The 15,682-nt window shown below is 39.9% G+C and overlaps 1 protein-coding gene across 1 annotated transcript; it reads left to right on the forward strand.

Annotated features, from left to right (window-relative positions):
- The first annotated feature begins 1,924 nt into the window (after positions 1–1,924).
- On the forward strand, positions 1,925–14,782 carry rfk (riboflavin kinase). The gene is made up of 4 exons (XM_020528212.2): positions 1,925–2,273; positions 4,943–5,094; positions 6,599–6,701; positions 11,483–14,782. The coding sequence occupies exons 1-4, from the start codon at positions 2,192–2,194 to the stop codon at positions 11,611–11,613; spliced, it is 468 nt and encodes a 155-aa protein (XP_020383801.1). The 5' UTR covers positions 1,925–2,191; the 3' UTR covers positions 11,614–14,782.
- Positions 14,783–15,682: the final 900 nt, after the last annotated feature.

The following is a 15,682-nucleotide window of genomic DNA, read 5'->3' on the forward strand; positions in this document are numbered from 1 at the left end:
GGCCTGAGGTGAATTACTTCTTCAACAGCCAGCACTGACACAAGTGGCCTTTGTCTGTGCTGCAAACATTTTATAATCCTGTAATTTCAAAAATGCATGAAAAGGCTTGTGAGGCTCCAGTGAAGATCCTTCTACAGTATAACAATTAAACCATAATAAGCAGGACTCAGGAGGGAAAAAAACATGACTTCTCCACAGACCTTTATAGCACAGACCACAGCAACACCTAATTGCAAAGAAATTTCCTCCACAAAACACAACTAAGCCAATGTAAAAAAAATTAGACATGTAACAGTCTAGACCTTTACAGGTTAAGAAACAATACTCAATATCAAAACAAGGTGAAAATTGTAACAAACATGGGGTCATTCTTGGCAGGTTTTCAATGTTAGCAGTACAAAAGGCAATCCTATTCATCAGTAAGTATTGAGATAAAAGGAACGCAGATCCAAGGAACCCAAGTTAAGTAGCAATTTCAGAGATCCTAGCTAAAATCAAAATAAATAAGATCTATCACATCAACAAAATATGACAAGTGTAAGAAACCAAGGCAATTCTAAATAAATTCACATGACTAGAAGAGGTAGAAAGTATTTTATCTGCAACCAAGTAACCAAAATATTAAAAGAAGGCATGTCCATATAGGTGAGGAGCTATTATTTGAACTGGAATAGGAAATTCACCAATGCTAATTGTTTTCAACCTATGAAACTTCAACAGGATCATTAATCTGGCCTCTATACTCTCTGGGATTAATTAGGTTGCATGTGTCCCATGGAAATTAGTCCAACTTTAGAGGAGGGTGGAACAACAAAGGAAAAATCATGTTTGCCAGTACCAAGTGAAGTGTCCCAAAATGCACTATGGATTTTGCATTTGCTGCTGCTTGTTTTCCACAATTCTTCACACTTTATCTGCTACATTGTTCTGCTACACTGATACACCCAGATGCACTCATCACACTACCCTACATCAGGAACACATCGGAACTAACCACAAGACTCCTACGACCGCTGGGCATCAGAGTGGCACACGAGCCCACATCAACCCTATGACAACTGCTCACCCGAACTAAAGACCGACTCCCCGCCATGGACAGGACCAATGTCATCTACAAGATCCCTGCGGAGACTGTGAGAAACACTACATCAGACAAACAGGAAGGAAACTAACAACAAGGGTACATGAACACCAACTGGCTACAAAAAGATACGACCAATACTCACTCATCTCAATCCACGTGGACAAGGAGAACTACCAATTCGACTGGGACAACACCAAGATCCTGGGACAAGCTAAGCAGAGACAGGCACGAGAATTCCTAGAAGTCTGGCACTCCACGAAGAAAGCCATTAATAAACACATAGAACTCGACCCCATATACACTCCACTACGAAAGAAAACTGGAAGTGAGGCAATCCATCTCAAAGGACCCCAGAGTTTAAAAACCAGGCGGGAAAACACACCGACGCTTCACTGGAGGCTGCACTGAGGATGTTACCCAGCATGGTAACGAAACGTCTGCGAAACAACAAACCAGCTAGGCGAGCCAACCAACCTCAGCACTGATCCTCCACACAGCAGGCAGCGCTGCCACACTGGTCCTCTACACAGCGGACGGCATTGCCATACTGATCCCTCACACAGTAGGCAGTGCTGCCACACTGATCCCTCACACAGTAGGCGGTGCTGCCACACCGATCCCTCAGACAGCAGGCAGCGCTGCCACACTGGTCCTCTACACAGCAGGCGGTGCTGCCACACTGGTCCTCCACACAGCAGGCGGCGCTGCCACATTGGTCCTCCACAGTTTGGGGGGGGGTGCTGCCACACTGGTCCTCCACACAGCAGGCGGCGCTGCCACACTGGTCCTCCACACAGTAGACGGTGCTGACACACTGGTCCTCCACACAGCAGGCGGCGCTGTTGGACTGGGAGGATCAGTTGGCCTCAGTTTCCAAGGAGGCGGAGAAGGAAACGGACCCTAGAAATATTTAAAAAAAAATTGACGTAACGGCTTTCCTGGAAACGCCGGTTCCTGTGAGCGCTCGTTTGTTAACAGATCCTTTGACCGAGGATTAGAGTCTGTGGGTTTTAGTGACGGTGGTCGGGAGGAAACCGGGTGTGTTAGTTTTAGTAAGCCGTTCGCTTTGTCCGTGGGCCTGGCCCGGAGAGTGGCTGAGCTGCGGCCATGAGGAGTTTGCCGTATTTCTGCCGCGGGGAGGTGGTCCGAGGATTCGGCCGAGGCAGCAGAGAGCTGGGGATCCGCACAGGTAAAGGCAGGCAGAGGGATGAGGGGGTTTTGCGGCCGACCAGGCGGGTTTCTGGTACATTCTCCCCGGGGTCGATGTCGTTTGGCTCAGTGTTCCTTCTCGATCTTTAAAAATCTATATTTATTCTCAAAGCTTCTCCCTCGTAGATTGCATCATGGCCGTTTAATATTACACAAGACGCGTTGCATGTGCTGGTTTTAGTGGCTTCTCCATTCAAGATTTAGGCAAAATATAATGCGTTCCCGTGGTCACTCAGGAAAACGATAACCGGTTGTACTCAGCCCCATGTCCTTTCTTTGCATGAATACAGTCACAGAGCTGTACAGCGTGGAAACAGAACCTTCAGTCCAAGTCGTCCATGCCGACCAGATATCCTAAATTAATCTAGTCCCATTTGGCCCATATCCCTCTAAACTCTTCCTATTTATATATCCATCTAGATGCCTTTTAAATGTTGTACCAGCCTGCACCACTTTGGTAGCTCATTCGGTGCACGCACCAGCCTCTGCGTGACAAAGTTGCCCCTTAAGTCCTTTATGAATCTTGGCCATCTCACGTTAAACCTATGCCCTCTCCAGTTTTGGATTCCCCTACCCTGCGGAAAAAGACCCTGGCTATTTACCCTATCCATACCCCTAATGATTTTATAAACTTCTGTTAGGTCACCCCTCAGCCTCTGAAGCTCCAGGGAAAGTAGCCTTAGCCTATTCGGCCTCTCCCTACAGCTCAAACCCTCCTAACCCTGGCAACATCCTTGTAAATCTTTTCTACACCTTTTCAAATTAAACAACATCTTTCCTGTTGTAGGGAGACAAGAATTGAATGTAGTAGTCCAAAAGTGGCTTAACCAATGTTCTCTATAGTCGCAACATGACATCCCAACTTCTGTACTCAATACACTGACCAGTTGGCTGTTTTTCTTGTGCCTCTCCATATTCCTGGTTGTCCTACCTCAGGATTTGCTGTGATGAGTATTACTGCTGTGGAAGTTGTTGCAAATCCAGTACCCTTGGAGGTGAATGGTGGACCTTTGCGACTGATGGTCAGTCTGTCCTCTATACGTTTGGTGACATAACATCATCTTGATCTGTATGCAGTGAAGCGGCAGCTTCTCGAGTTGTACTTGTATAGCTGTCTGTTTACATTGAATTGGTATGATTAGACAATAGTATTTTTACTGATCACTCAGTCCAGGTATACTCAGCTGCCTCACAAATGACCTTCCCTTCTTGATAAAGTCAGAAATAGACATTGCACAAGATTCAGCACAGTCCCTCAGATACTGAAGCAGCTTGATCCCGTATGTAAAAGGTCAAAAATCACACAACACCAGATTATAGTCCAACAGGTTTATTTGAAAACACAAACTTTCAGATCTCAGCTCCTTCCACAAGCATAGTGTGAGAGAGAAGGTATAAGACACAGAATTTACAAACAGAAGGGTAACAGCTCTAAAACTGGCCGTCTCTTGTTAAATCTTTAATCAGTTAGGAAGGAGACTACCGATTAAAATGCAAAATCCAGATTCCTTTCAAGTTGTTGTCCCGAGATAAAAGTTTTATCAATGTGTACAAGAGGTGACATCTCAGGTCAAACGATGCATTTTCAGTGTGAGATCTTGCTTAGAATCTATCTATGTTTTAAACTGGGGTCAGGTTTTATTTTTCTTGAGCAAAACAGAAGGTATCAGCAACTACACAAACATCTTGGATGAAATCATTTATGTATGTGACCATGTCTCTCTCCATGTGTGTGTTGGTGTATGAAGGAGAGAGAGCGCACACCTGTGAGATTGTGGGTGTCACTCTCTCTCACTCACTCTCACACACACACACTCGCACAGACCCTCTCTGACACATACACACATATTCTCACAATCCCACACTCTCACTCTCTCAAGTGTGCGCGCACACACCAATTATTTCATCCAAGATGTTTGGCCTGTTGTGTTTATGTTGGCTCTTAAAAGGAGAATTCACCTAGTGCTTTTCACCTGCCCTTTCCCCATGATCTTGCCGGTTCTTCCTATTCAGATAATTATCTAATGCCTTCATGTTCAGGTTTGGTGTGTCACGATGCTTTAGAAAGGTGTTTTTATACACTGTAACCGTACAGAGTGAGCCCACTTTTGAAAAGTTAATGATGCATGCATTGTCTACTTGCTCACATGAAGTGCCATTTTGCACTTCAACAGAAAAATTAATGCAACTATTGTACAGCACAAGTTGAAATAACGTAATTATTTGACTGCAGTCTAAGAGTAGTCTTTCTATAAAAGTTGTTTGAGTAATAAAACTTTAGGTTAGTGCTTAATGATTGGATAAATGAGTTAATTTTGTATCCTTCATGTACTGATGGAAGTGGCATAGATCCCAGTCCACTCTGGTAAAATAAGCGTTGAGCCAAGTGCCGAATGAATATTTGTAAAATTATATTCTGACATATCTCACCTGGTACTTCAAGGTTATACAAAACTCCTATGCTAGAGGCTTCCATCTCTCAGATTTTTATACAACTTAGTTTTTAAGTGTCACCTTAACCCTATTTTTAAGGTTAATGTTCTATTTTCTTTTTAAGTGTCCTTTATATTCTTTCATGTTCAATGTCCAAAAATGCATGATAAGCATGTTTAAAAAAAAAATCTTACTATCCTTTGTTTAATTCCACAGCCAACTTTCCAGACAGTGTTGTAGACAACCTACCAAACGACATCACTACTGGTATTTACTATGGCTGGGCCTGTGTTGGTCGTGGAGATGTGCACAAAATGGTTATGAGCATTGGTTGGAACCCATACTATAAAAATACAAAAAAATCTATGGTAATTTTTCTTTTCTTTCTGGTGAAGTGCTTGTTTGAAATATCTTTCATTAAATTTATTGAAGGTGCATACATATTGGTTACAGCAGAAAAAGTATGAATTTATGTGTCTACTTGATCCCTAGTTCCAAGAACTGAGGAGTTCAGTTGTTTAGCTGTTAGCAGGTAGTAGTTTGTACTGTTGTTGTTGAAAATTATTTCTTTTTAATGCTGAAATAAGGTGCTTGGTTTATTTAACAGATTGTGCACGGAAGGTGTTTTAATTGATTGCTCACATTCAGGCCTGAGAGGGTCTATTTCAGGAGAAGTCAGTTAAACTGTCAATCAACCCCACTATTGTGCATGGCCCACACTCACCTTTTTCTTCACCCATCCTGAGCTTCGATAAGTGAATTTGAATGAAGGGTTGCAGCCTACCCTTAACACAAAACTGTTGAACTGGAAAAGAACCATAGAAGCAGTAGCATTCCATGCCCCTTAGCCTTAGGCTGGGCTGATGTGAGCATTTATTATGTTGAGAAAAGGAAGGACAGTCTGTTCTCATCCCTTGATATTGCGGTCAAGTTCATATTCTGTTCCTTACTGGTGAGGTAACTGGACAATTAGAATCCTGGTTGGATCACATCTGTTGTTGCTGTTGCCATTTACATAGCCTTTAGACCAATCTTTCATTTTTTTTTCCTTGTTGCATTATCCTCTTTTAATTAAACCTCTTCTGCCCTCCAATCTGCATCTTCCCTGCCCCTTCTTTCCCTGCCTGTTATGTGGAAGTAAGTTGTTACCTAACTTCTAGTTCTGACCAAGGATCATTGATCTGAAACATTAACTTTGTTTCTTTCTCCACAGATGTTGCTTGACCTGCTTAGTATTTCCAGGAGTTATGCTGTTTTTGTATTAGAATTTCTTTATCTGCAATACTTAGCATTTGAGAGAATTTGAGGCAGCTGTTGTTGGTGCTAGAGAGTGTTAATGCATGGCAAGCACAAGACCGGATTCATAGTTAAATATGAGAATGAGCATTTTAAATTTTGAGGCTTTGGAAAATTGAAATCCGATAAATGTGGGTAAGGACAGGAATGAATGAGACTCTTCATAATGTAATATGTGGCGGCACCTTGCCTTAAAAACAAATTATGAATGGTTCTGGTTATAGTAGACATTTCTGAATGAGCAAATGCTTAAGGAATAATGATGATTGAAGATACCACTACTAATTGACTCGATCCTTTCATCTCTTGATCCTGGATCTTTAATTCCACTTTGATTCTGCTGTGAGATTATTTCAGCTGTCAAATTCATGTTGTGAAATAACTTTACATCACAACTGAATGGATTAAAAACTGTTAAGAAGGATGAGGTGAAAGCTACCGGCTTTATTTTCAAGGACAATTTATAATTTAGGAAATAATGCTTAAGATGTTTAGTATTCAGTTAATGAATGGCACAACTTTTTGACTCCCGTTACAATAATGTTTTAGTTATGGCTGTTGCTCTCACTCTTTCAGGAAACGCACATTATTCATACTTTCAAGGAAGATTTTTATGGGGAAATACTCAGCATAGTTATTGTTGGATACATCCGAGCAGAAAAGTCTTTTGATTCATTAGGTAAGATTTAACTTGGAACCTAACCAGATATTTCATCTCTTTGTACAAAGTAAAATAGCTATTTTACAATGCAAATTTGAACACTGTGGCTCACTTTGACAGCAAACAAAGATTGGGCTCCATGGTTTGCAGTCAGCAGTGAAAACGTAGCATGCAGAATACTGTCCAAGCCACAAAGGTCAAGTGGTCTGTGTGGCATGGGATTTCAGTTTTCCACTTTGCAGTTTAGGTTTGATATCAGGTCATTGCATGTGGAAACAATGATGTCAGCGAGTAGGTATTACGCCTGTCTCCTTGAGTACATAAGAATATTACAAATAGTGACACTCGTAGGCATAGTGCCTCTCAAGTCTGCTCTGCTATTTAATAAGATTGTTGATGTGATCTTTGCCTCAATTGCACTTTCCTCCTTGTTATTATAACCTTTGTGTCTCCCATAATTTTCTGTCAATCTGTTTGAAATTGCTTGTGCTATTGGTCCCCTAATAGCCAGTGGGAAACTTTAGGACAAGTATAATGGGGAAATCTCAAATATGTGTAAAAATACTAGGATTATAATAATAGGGACTTTAACTTTCCAATTATAGATTGGGACTGCTATCGTATTAAGTGTTTGAATGGGAAGGAATTTGTTAGATGCGTTCAAGAAGATTTCCTTTGTCAAGATGTAAATGTACCTACTGGAGAAGGCACAAAACTTGACTATTGGGAAATAAGGCAGGGCAAATGACTGAAATGTTATTGGAGGAGCACTTTGGGATCAGTGACCATAATTCTATTAGTTTTAAAATAGTTATAGAAAAGGATAGGCCTTGTTGACAAGTTAAATATCTAAATTAGAGCATTTTGATGGTATTTTTACGCAGGAACGTTCAAAAATTGTTTGGGGTAGACTGTTCGCAGGTGAAGGGATGACTGGTAACTGAGAGGCTTTCAAAAGTGAGATAACGAGAGTTCAGAGACAGTATGTCCAGTCAGAGTGAAGGGCAAGGCTGCTAGGAGTAGGGAACAATGGATGACTAGTGAGATTGAGACTCTGATCAAGAGAAAGAAGGAAGCATATATCAGGTAAAGACAGCTGGGATCAAGTGAATCCCTTGAAGAATATAAAGAGTGTAGGGCCACACTTGAGAGGGAACTCAAGGGAAAAACGGAGATATGAGATAGCCTTGGCTGATAAGGTTAAGGAGAATCCATAGAGATTCTACAAGTACATTAAGGACAAAAGAGCAACTAGGGTGAGAATAGGGACTCTTAAAGATCAATGAGGTCGTCTATGTCTGGAACCACAGGAGATGGGAAAGATACTAAATGAAAAGTTGCATCAGTATTTAATTTGGAGAAAGACATAGAAGCTAGGGAACTTGGAATGAAATTGTAATGTCCTGAAAATAGTCCACATTACAGAAGAGGAGGTGCAGAGGTCTTAAAAAGCATAAAGGTAGATAAACCTCCAGGACCTGATCAAATGTATTGCAGGACATTGTGGGAAGCTAGGGAAGAAATTGTGGTGTTCCTAGTGGAAATATTTGTGTAATCTGCAGCCACAGGTGAGGTGCCAAAAGACTGAAGGGTAGCTAATGTTGTGCCTTAAGAAAGGCTGCAAGGAGAAGCCTGGGAATATAGACCGGTGAGTCAGACATCAGTGATGGATAAGTTGTTGGAGGGGATTCTGAGATACAGGATTTACGTGCATTTGGAAAGGAAGGACTGATCAGGGATAATCAGCATGGTTTTGTGTGTGGGAAATTGCGTCTCATGAACTTGATTTGAGTTTTTTGAGGACGTGACCAAGAAGATTGATGGCAAAGCAGTAGACATTGTCTACATGGATTTTAGCAAGGCCTTTAACAAGGTTCCACTTGGTAAACTGGTTAGTAAAGTTAGATCACATGGGATCCAGGGAGAGCTTGCCAGTTGGATAGAAAAATTGACTTGACAGAAAGAGATAGGGGGTGGTAATGGAGTGTTGTTTTTCGGACTGGAGGCCTATGACCAGGGGTGTTCCACACGGATCGGTACTAGATCCGTTGTCATTTGTTATTTATATAAACGATTTAGATAAGAATATAGGAAGTATGATTAGTACGTTTATGGATGACACCAAAATTAGTGGTATAGTGGACAGTGAAGAAGCTTATGTAAGAATACAATGAGATCTTGATCAACTGGGCTAATGGACTGAGGAGTGGCAGATGGAACTTCATTTAGATAAATGCGAGGCGTTGCATTTTGATAAGATGAACAAGGGCAGGAGTTGCATATTTAATGATAGGGTCCTGGGAGTTAAGGTATGTAGTTCCTTGAAAATAGTGTCACCAGTAGGTAAGGTGGTGAAGAAGACGTTTGCCTCACTAGCCTTCATTGCTCAGAGCTTTGAGTACAGGACTTGGAATGTCTTGTTGTGGTTGTGTTGGACATCGGTGAGGCCATCTTTGGGGTGCTGTGTATAGTTTCAGTTGCCTGCTATAGGAAGGATATTATTAAATTGAAAAGGGTGCAGAAAAGATTTACATGGATGTTACCAGGACTGGAGGGTTTGTGATATCAGAAGAGGCTGGATAAGCTGTGACTTTTCCCCGGAGCATAGCAGACTGAGGGTTGACCTGATAGAGGTTTATAAAATTATGAGGGGCATAGATAAGCTGAATAGCAAAGGTCTTTTCCCTGGGGTAGGGGAGTTCAAAACTAGACGGCATATTTTTAAGGTGAGCGGAGAAAGATTTAAAAGGGACTCGGGAAAACATTTTCACACAGAGTTGTTCATATGTGGAATAAACTGCCAGAGTAAGTGGTAGATGTAGATACAGTAACAATGTTTAAGAGACATTTGGACAGGTACATGAATAGGAAATGTTTAAAGGGATATAGACCAAATGCAGGCAAATGGGATTAGTTTAGTTTGGGAATCCTGGTTGGCATGGACGAGTTGGACTGAAGGGTCTGTTTCCAATCTACGTGACTCGAAGAATGTCTATCAACCTGAAATGTGTTCACTGAATCAGGCTCTGCAATTTGCCAAGGTAGAGATTCACAACGCGCTGAAAGAAGAAATTCCTCCTCATCCCCATTTCCAATGCTCACTTCAGCTCTGATCTCATTGTTCTGGAAATATGATCCTTGTTCTGGATTATCCTTTTATGTTTTGTCATCTTACAGGTGTTTCTTAATATTGCACTCATTGCCCATTTTGCAAGAGAAAGGTATTTGCAAATGTGCCATTCAGTACTTCAACTGTTATCAGTTTATCAGTTCCCATAGAAAAATCAGTCAGTTTGAGAGCCTCAGCGTTGCTTGTTCTGAAATTTGCCTTAGCATTTCTGCCTCTTTGGAGGAAGTAAAGAGCCAGATTATTTTCAGATAATTATATTGAACCACCGTGGTAATGTCCTTAATCCTTGCAAGGTGTTCAGGATTCCTGATTTGAGAACACCAGCTGGTTTACAGGTGCATTCTACAAAGATCTGTGCAACCTGTGAATGTCACAGTGCACCTCCTGCATGCATTCCATGTTAGAGATTGACCATTCTAGTAAGGAATTTATCCACTCGCAGCACAGAGCTATCACAGTGCGTATAAACTGGATGAACTCCTCCACCTGAGATTCGGTCTGTCCCAGGAACATTTAGTTGCAGGAGCACATCTGCAGTTGAAGGTAGAGCCTCTGGTCCAGAGTCCTCAAAGGTCCTGAACCTGTGGTCACCTGAGTTGATCTTGCCAATCCTATCTTCTTTAGGAGGACAACGTCCCTCCACCTGTGGTCATCACCCTATCCATCTTGAGCACAAAAATCCACCGGCATGACTGTATCTGTGCTGGTGGGCAGTGGATAGGTAAAGTGAGACTCTGCTGCTTCATCTCAGACTTGCTTCTCTGAACCCACAGAGTGAGGGATAGAGGCTGCCTTGGGTTGGATATCCATGCGCTTGTGGGAGGTATAATAAGAGGCTGAGATTTAGCCTAGATGACTAGAAACTGCAGTATTGTTGAGAATGTCAGTGTTACTCAGTGTGCAACATATTATCAGTCAGAATGGAGTGCTGTGCATCCTTCAATGCCTGCATTGTTCTCTGTAATCAGCAAGGGCAGCAAGAGCTCCCATATACCAGCCTATCTCCATTACTGCCTGCTCCATCAGGATGATACAGTAGAAGACAAACAATCCTCAAGCTCTCATGGACATGATCTAAACAATTCGATAAGACACTGTTGTCTCCTGTGGTCAGTGCTGTTAGGTCCTATCCATTGGGAGCTTTGTGGCTTAGTACTGTGGTGACAATTCTTCATCAGCACTAACTATGATTTGCATAAGTTTTTACTTCTGCTTTTCCATTTTTATTAGTTTACTGTGCTAATCTATTTTTATTTTAATTTATCTTTTACTTGTAACTTATATGTTGGCACTTTTTTTCTTTAGCTTGTGGAATGCATAATTGTGCTGCTACACTAATCTCTTGACACATGGATGATTACAACAAACTAAAAAGAATTACTCAGCTAGATTCATAACTATTTCTTTCCCCTAACCTACCAGAAGGCCCTTTTTTGTTTTGGAAGATAATGTTTTGGAACTCTTCCTTCATTATTTTAACACAGTGAACTGTAAATGAAATGCAGTCTTCAGCTAACCATGGTATCTGTCAGGTTGTTCACTACGCAAAGATATTGTTACTCTAAGCAATTTTATCCCAAGACAGCCTTTTATTTTACATATTTCTGGTTTCAAGTCTCACTTGTTTTTGTTCATTCATGATTGTTTTTTTATTTCCACCTTGTTTCAGATTCTCTAATTACAGCCATTTACAATGATATTTCTGAAGCAAAGGAAAAGCTAGATCTGCCAGAACACCAGTGCATGAAGGATGACAACTTCTTCAAATCACATGAAAACAGTATAATGAATGGCCATTGACCAAAGTTTGTGCAACTGTGGTTTTTTCTTATCGTGTTCTGTGTACTTTTAGGCAATTGTTGACTTAGCATAACACAACTGTGCTGAACCCTGAGCAGACTTTCCATCTAAAACATTTAGAACAGCTCACGAAGAAAATAATACATTTCACAAAAATAAATTCAGATGCAGGTGCCAGTTGTTTAAATTTTATCAACTATGCAGTTGCCTGTTTCCTGATTACTGAAATCTTAAATGTCTTTTATGTGCTTTAATTTTGGCATTCTCAGTTGATGAAATACCATAATGATGTGAGGCTAAAAGTGATTGTGTGACTGCAATAGACGAACACTTAATGTATCATATGACATCTGCCTTAGATGGGACATAAATTCATTAATACCTCATAATGTAGATGTTTGAGGAAGTCATATGAGCATGTTAAGAATATATTCACTGAAATTCTTTAACAGCAGATTTTAGCCTATGTTTCTGTTACTAACATCTGCTCACGCATGAAGAGTAAAACCCTTAAACAATTTCTGGAATTAGAGAGTTGTATAGTATTTTTATTCCTTCAGATGAGAAATACAAGCCTGTTCTCTGCCTGCACCCCAAACTTTCTAACAACAGGAGACTTGCAAAGGAATATGGTTCCAAATACGCTGTCAGCCTTCTGGTATCTCACCTCTGTGGGTATTCTCTAGCTATGAGTGTAGAAAGTGAATATTGAATAAATTGAGTGGTCGAAGCAAGTGAATTAAGCATATGTTACAACTGAATTTGATCCAGTCCATTTACCTGCAGCACTTAGTAGGTCTTACTGTGTAGTGATTGGTAGAAAGGTTGATCAGTGCCTCCCTTATGACCGCAGCTGAAATCAGCAAACTCAGGAAAGTGTGGGGAATATACCTGGAGCATTATTGCATCCAGCCCCTATAGATGATGGTACCCATACATGATAGATACTTGATCATCTGCTAGGGAAGAAAATACATAGAGGATGGTGTTCCTAAAAAAAACTGTTGAAAATCTGCAGTTGCATTTACATCTCTGTGCCCAGCTACTTTAGATGGAGTATGTAACAATTTGAGATAACCTTGAATGCCAGATTACTTTTCCAATCACAATAATTTTTGCAAGCAAATCTTAATCATCAAAGCCTATTAGAGTGCATGTAATACCACCATGTTCTCTTCAAGCCCTTTAACTTATGTTTTTTGTCATTTTTTTTTTTGAAAAGGTATACTTTCTCTTCCATTTCATTTGTCCTTTTAACTTCTCCTCTGATTTATTTTACAAAAGAACCAGTAATTTTGTTGGCTTCAAGCACTGTCAAAGTACACTGTAGCAGATGACAGCAATTGTTTGTCTATGCAAAATGAATCTCTAGCATCCGAAAGCTTTACACTTGTCCCCGTAGTACTACATATTAGCAACACAAAGATCCTTGCATCTGTGATGTACAGCATTAGTAAAATCACTCATTGTTACTCTGATTATTTGAATTAAAATCTTTACATGTTGCCACTGATCTGGCAACACAACAGGAAAGCCATACCTTCTGTATAGTGTACTTGATCAATATGCATCAAAACCTTGGGGCTAAAGTTTACGGAATTTTCTGTAACCTCTAATTGATATTGAAACTTTTGATTCAATCACCATCCTGTTTGATGTGGATTGAGAAAAATTGGCCTAATATTATTGTAGTTCTTTGTCATCTTGCCCATGTACCAAGAAGGATTATCCAATTGCTGTTTGATTTCAAGATATTCACATGAGGAATAACACATTTTCAGCATTAGTGAATCCCCTCTGGATACTCTTCATCTCCAAATAAATGCTAATACTTTTCCCATTGTAAATGCCATGGAAATATATCCACGGATTTGTAACTGCCCTCTGTATTGATGTCTATACAGAATACTAATTCCTCATGATAGAAAAAAACATTTATGATTTCTTGTTCCCTTTTGGATACCAACAGGGCACTGGGTAGAATTGGGAATAGATTGTTGAGTGGCTCCTCGGTTGCCTTTCATTGATCCATTTTGCTACCAGCTATTTCTGTACTTTCCTGTACAACTCTTGATGCATGTGCAACAGAAACCTATCTACTATGTATTTATTTTTGTCACCTGAAAACATGTGCAATGTCATGCCTAAAAGTACTGTAAAAACAGAATTTACTGCTGTATAATTTAGCTGTACCAGAATATGCCCACATTGGCAGTGGGAGCAGCATGGTCCTTTGTAGAACTAATGATACCACACAAAGTTATTAAATAACTTTTTATTGTAATTCAGTAGAAAAGGGATCCAGTGGTATATAACAGGTTAAAGGAATGATAAAGGAGCTTCCAACATAATAAATTAAATTGTCTGTGCTCATGTAATTTATCAGTCATTATCCCATTTCCTTGCATTGTAGGTGTTAAAACTATGCAAAAACTAAATAACTCTTTCTGCTTTAAATTAGAAAAAGGCATAGTGTATTCCTTTCCACTGAGGGAGAAAACAAATTTTAAACGTCTTTGCGTGTGGCCAACATTGAATTTTCCATTAAGCTGTTTTTGGGTTATTTATGATTTAATAAAAATGCAGGAACCTGAAAGTGATGGAGGCAATTTTAATATATTTATTGAACACTCCTTTCAGTAGAGAAGGACTTTTAATGTTTTTGGTATGAAATCGTCCTGTGTTTTGCTCCTCATGTCACACCACCATATTTACTGCAAGTAATTATGACACTCAACTTTACGACTTCATATGCATTCTCCATTTTAAAAGGAAAGTTCTCTAATGTAGGGTGGGGGTGGAATATGGTGTGAAATAAGAATGTTTAATTTTAATGTCACTATCTATTATTTCAATGTGAGAAACGTGCAACAAATGTTTCACTAATGTAAGAAGCCATAATAATACTGTTAGACATGTAATTTATTTAAAATCGAGACCAAATTTTATGTATGTATTTTTGTGGCAACTTGCATTATTTTCTTTTGACTGCTAAGTTGAGATTTTAATATATGGAACATGTCACATTTACGTTTTGTTTTAATGTTAAGTTCTGGCCATGTGATTTACCTTTACAAAGCTTACAGTGTTAGGAATTGATTCGTTTTCAGGCTGATTGTAGGCTTATACTGTACAGAATAAAGATCCAACTTGATTTGTCTTCTGCAAACTTGTTCAAAAGAATTTCATCATTGAATAACTATATACTTGGTTGCAAAGACTGACTGGTAAGTGCTGGGTGGAAGATTCATCTTAAGTTCAAACAATGCCGATTTGCAGCTTTAATCTTTTAAAGTGGAAATAGACTCATGATAAACTCTCAGACACAAGTGATAAATTAATTTTGTTTGCATATGTAAGTTGTCCTATGAACAAACTATTGTTGTTTAACTCACTATTCTGTGGAGCTATTGGTGGAAATGATTCTTTCAAAGTCAAAAAAACGTTCGTATTGAAGTTACTTCTAAGTTGTCTTAGTTTAAAGATAGAGTGCTAATCATAAGTTTTCCAAAAGAATAATAGTTTGTCTGGTTAAAGGGATTTCTGCTAAATTCGCTGCTGTCTTGATCACTTTAATGAATAACATCTTGGGGAATATTTTGACATTTCTAACCTATTGCTAAGTTGTTGTCTTCATATTTTAACAAAGGCAAGTTGTGGGGTGGACAGCCACTTCAGTGCATTTCCTCCAGCCACCAATTTAATCATGTAGTGGACCTCTTCTGGCACCCTCAGTGGCTTCTTTCCTGCCATCTTCAACTTCCTTCCTACTGTCTGCCATCTCTGACTTCCGATCCCTTGCAATTTTTGACTTCTCTCACTGACTACCCTCCCTTTGCTGTTTCTGACACCCTGTCTTTCCCCATGCCATTCTCTGACTTCGCCCTGCCATCTAAATTTCCAAAATCCACCCCCCCTGCCAAATGAGTCTCCTCCACCCCACCCAAGGTATTTCCAACTTCTGACTATAGCTTTGTATTCTTGACTTTTTATTATTCTGCTCATCTTTGTCCTTTTATAATGGGACATGAAAGACTGAATAGCATGCTGACGGCAAAAGGTTTCTGGT

This window comes from Rhincodon typus, chromosome 3, assembly GCF_021869965.1.
Source record: "Rhincodon typus isolate 14 chromosome 3, sRhiTyp1.1, whole genome shotgun sequence".
Lineage (NCBI taxonomy): Eukaryota > Metazoa > Chordata > Chondrichthyes > Orectolobiformes > Rhincodontidae > Rhincodon > Rhincodon typus.

Coding starts and splice junctions, on each gene's coding strand:
- rfk (XM_020528212.2), top strand. CDS start 2,192: ATGAGGAGTTTGCCGTATTTCTGCCGCGGGGAGGTGGTCCGAGGATTC. Junction 2,274..4,942: donor AGAGCTGGGGATCCGCACAG/GTAAAGGCAGGC, acceptor TTAATTCCACAG/CCAACTTTCCAGACAGTGTT. Junction 6,702..11,482: donor AAAGTCTTTTGATTCATTAG/GTAAGATTTAAC, acceptor ACCTTGTTTCAG/ATTCTCTAATTACAGCCATT.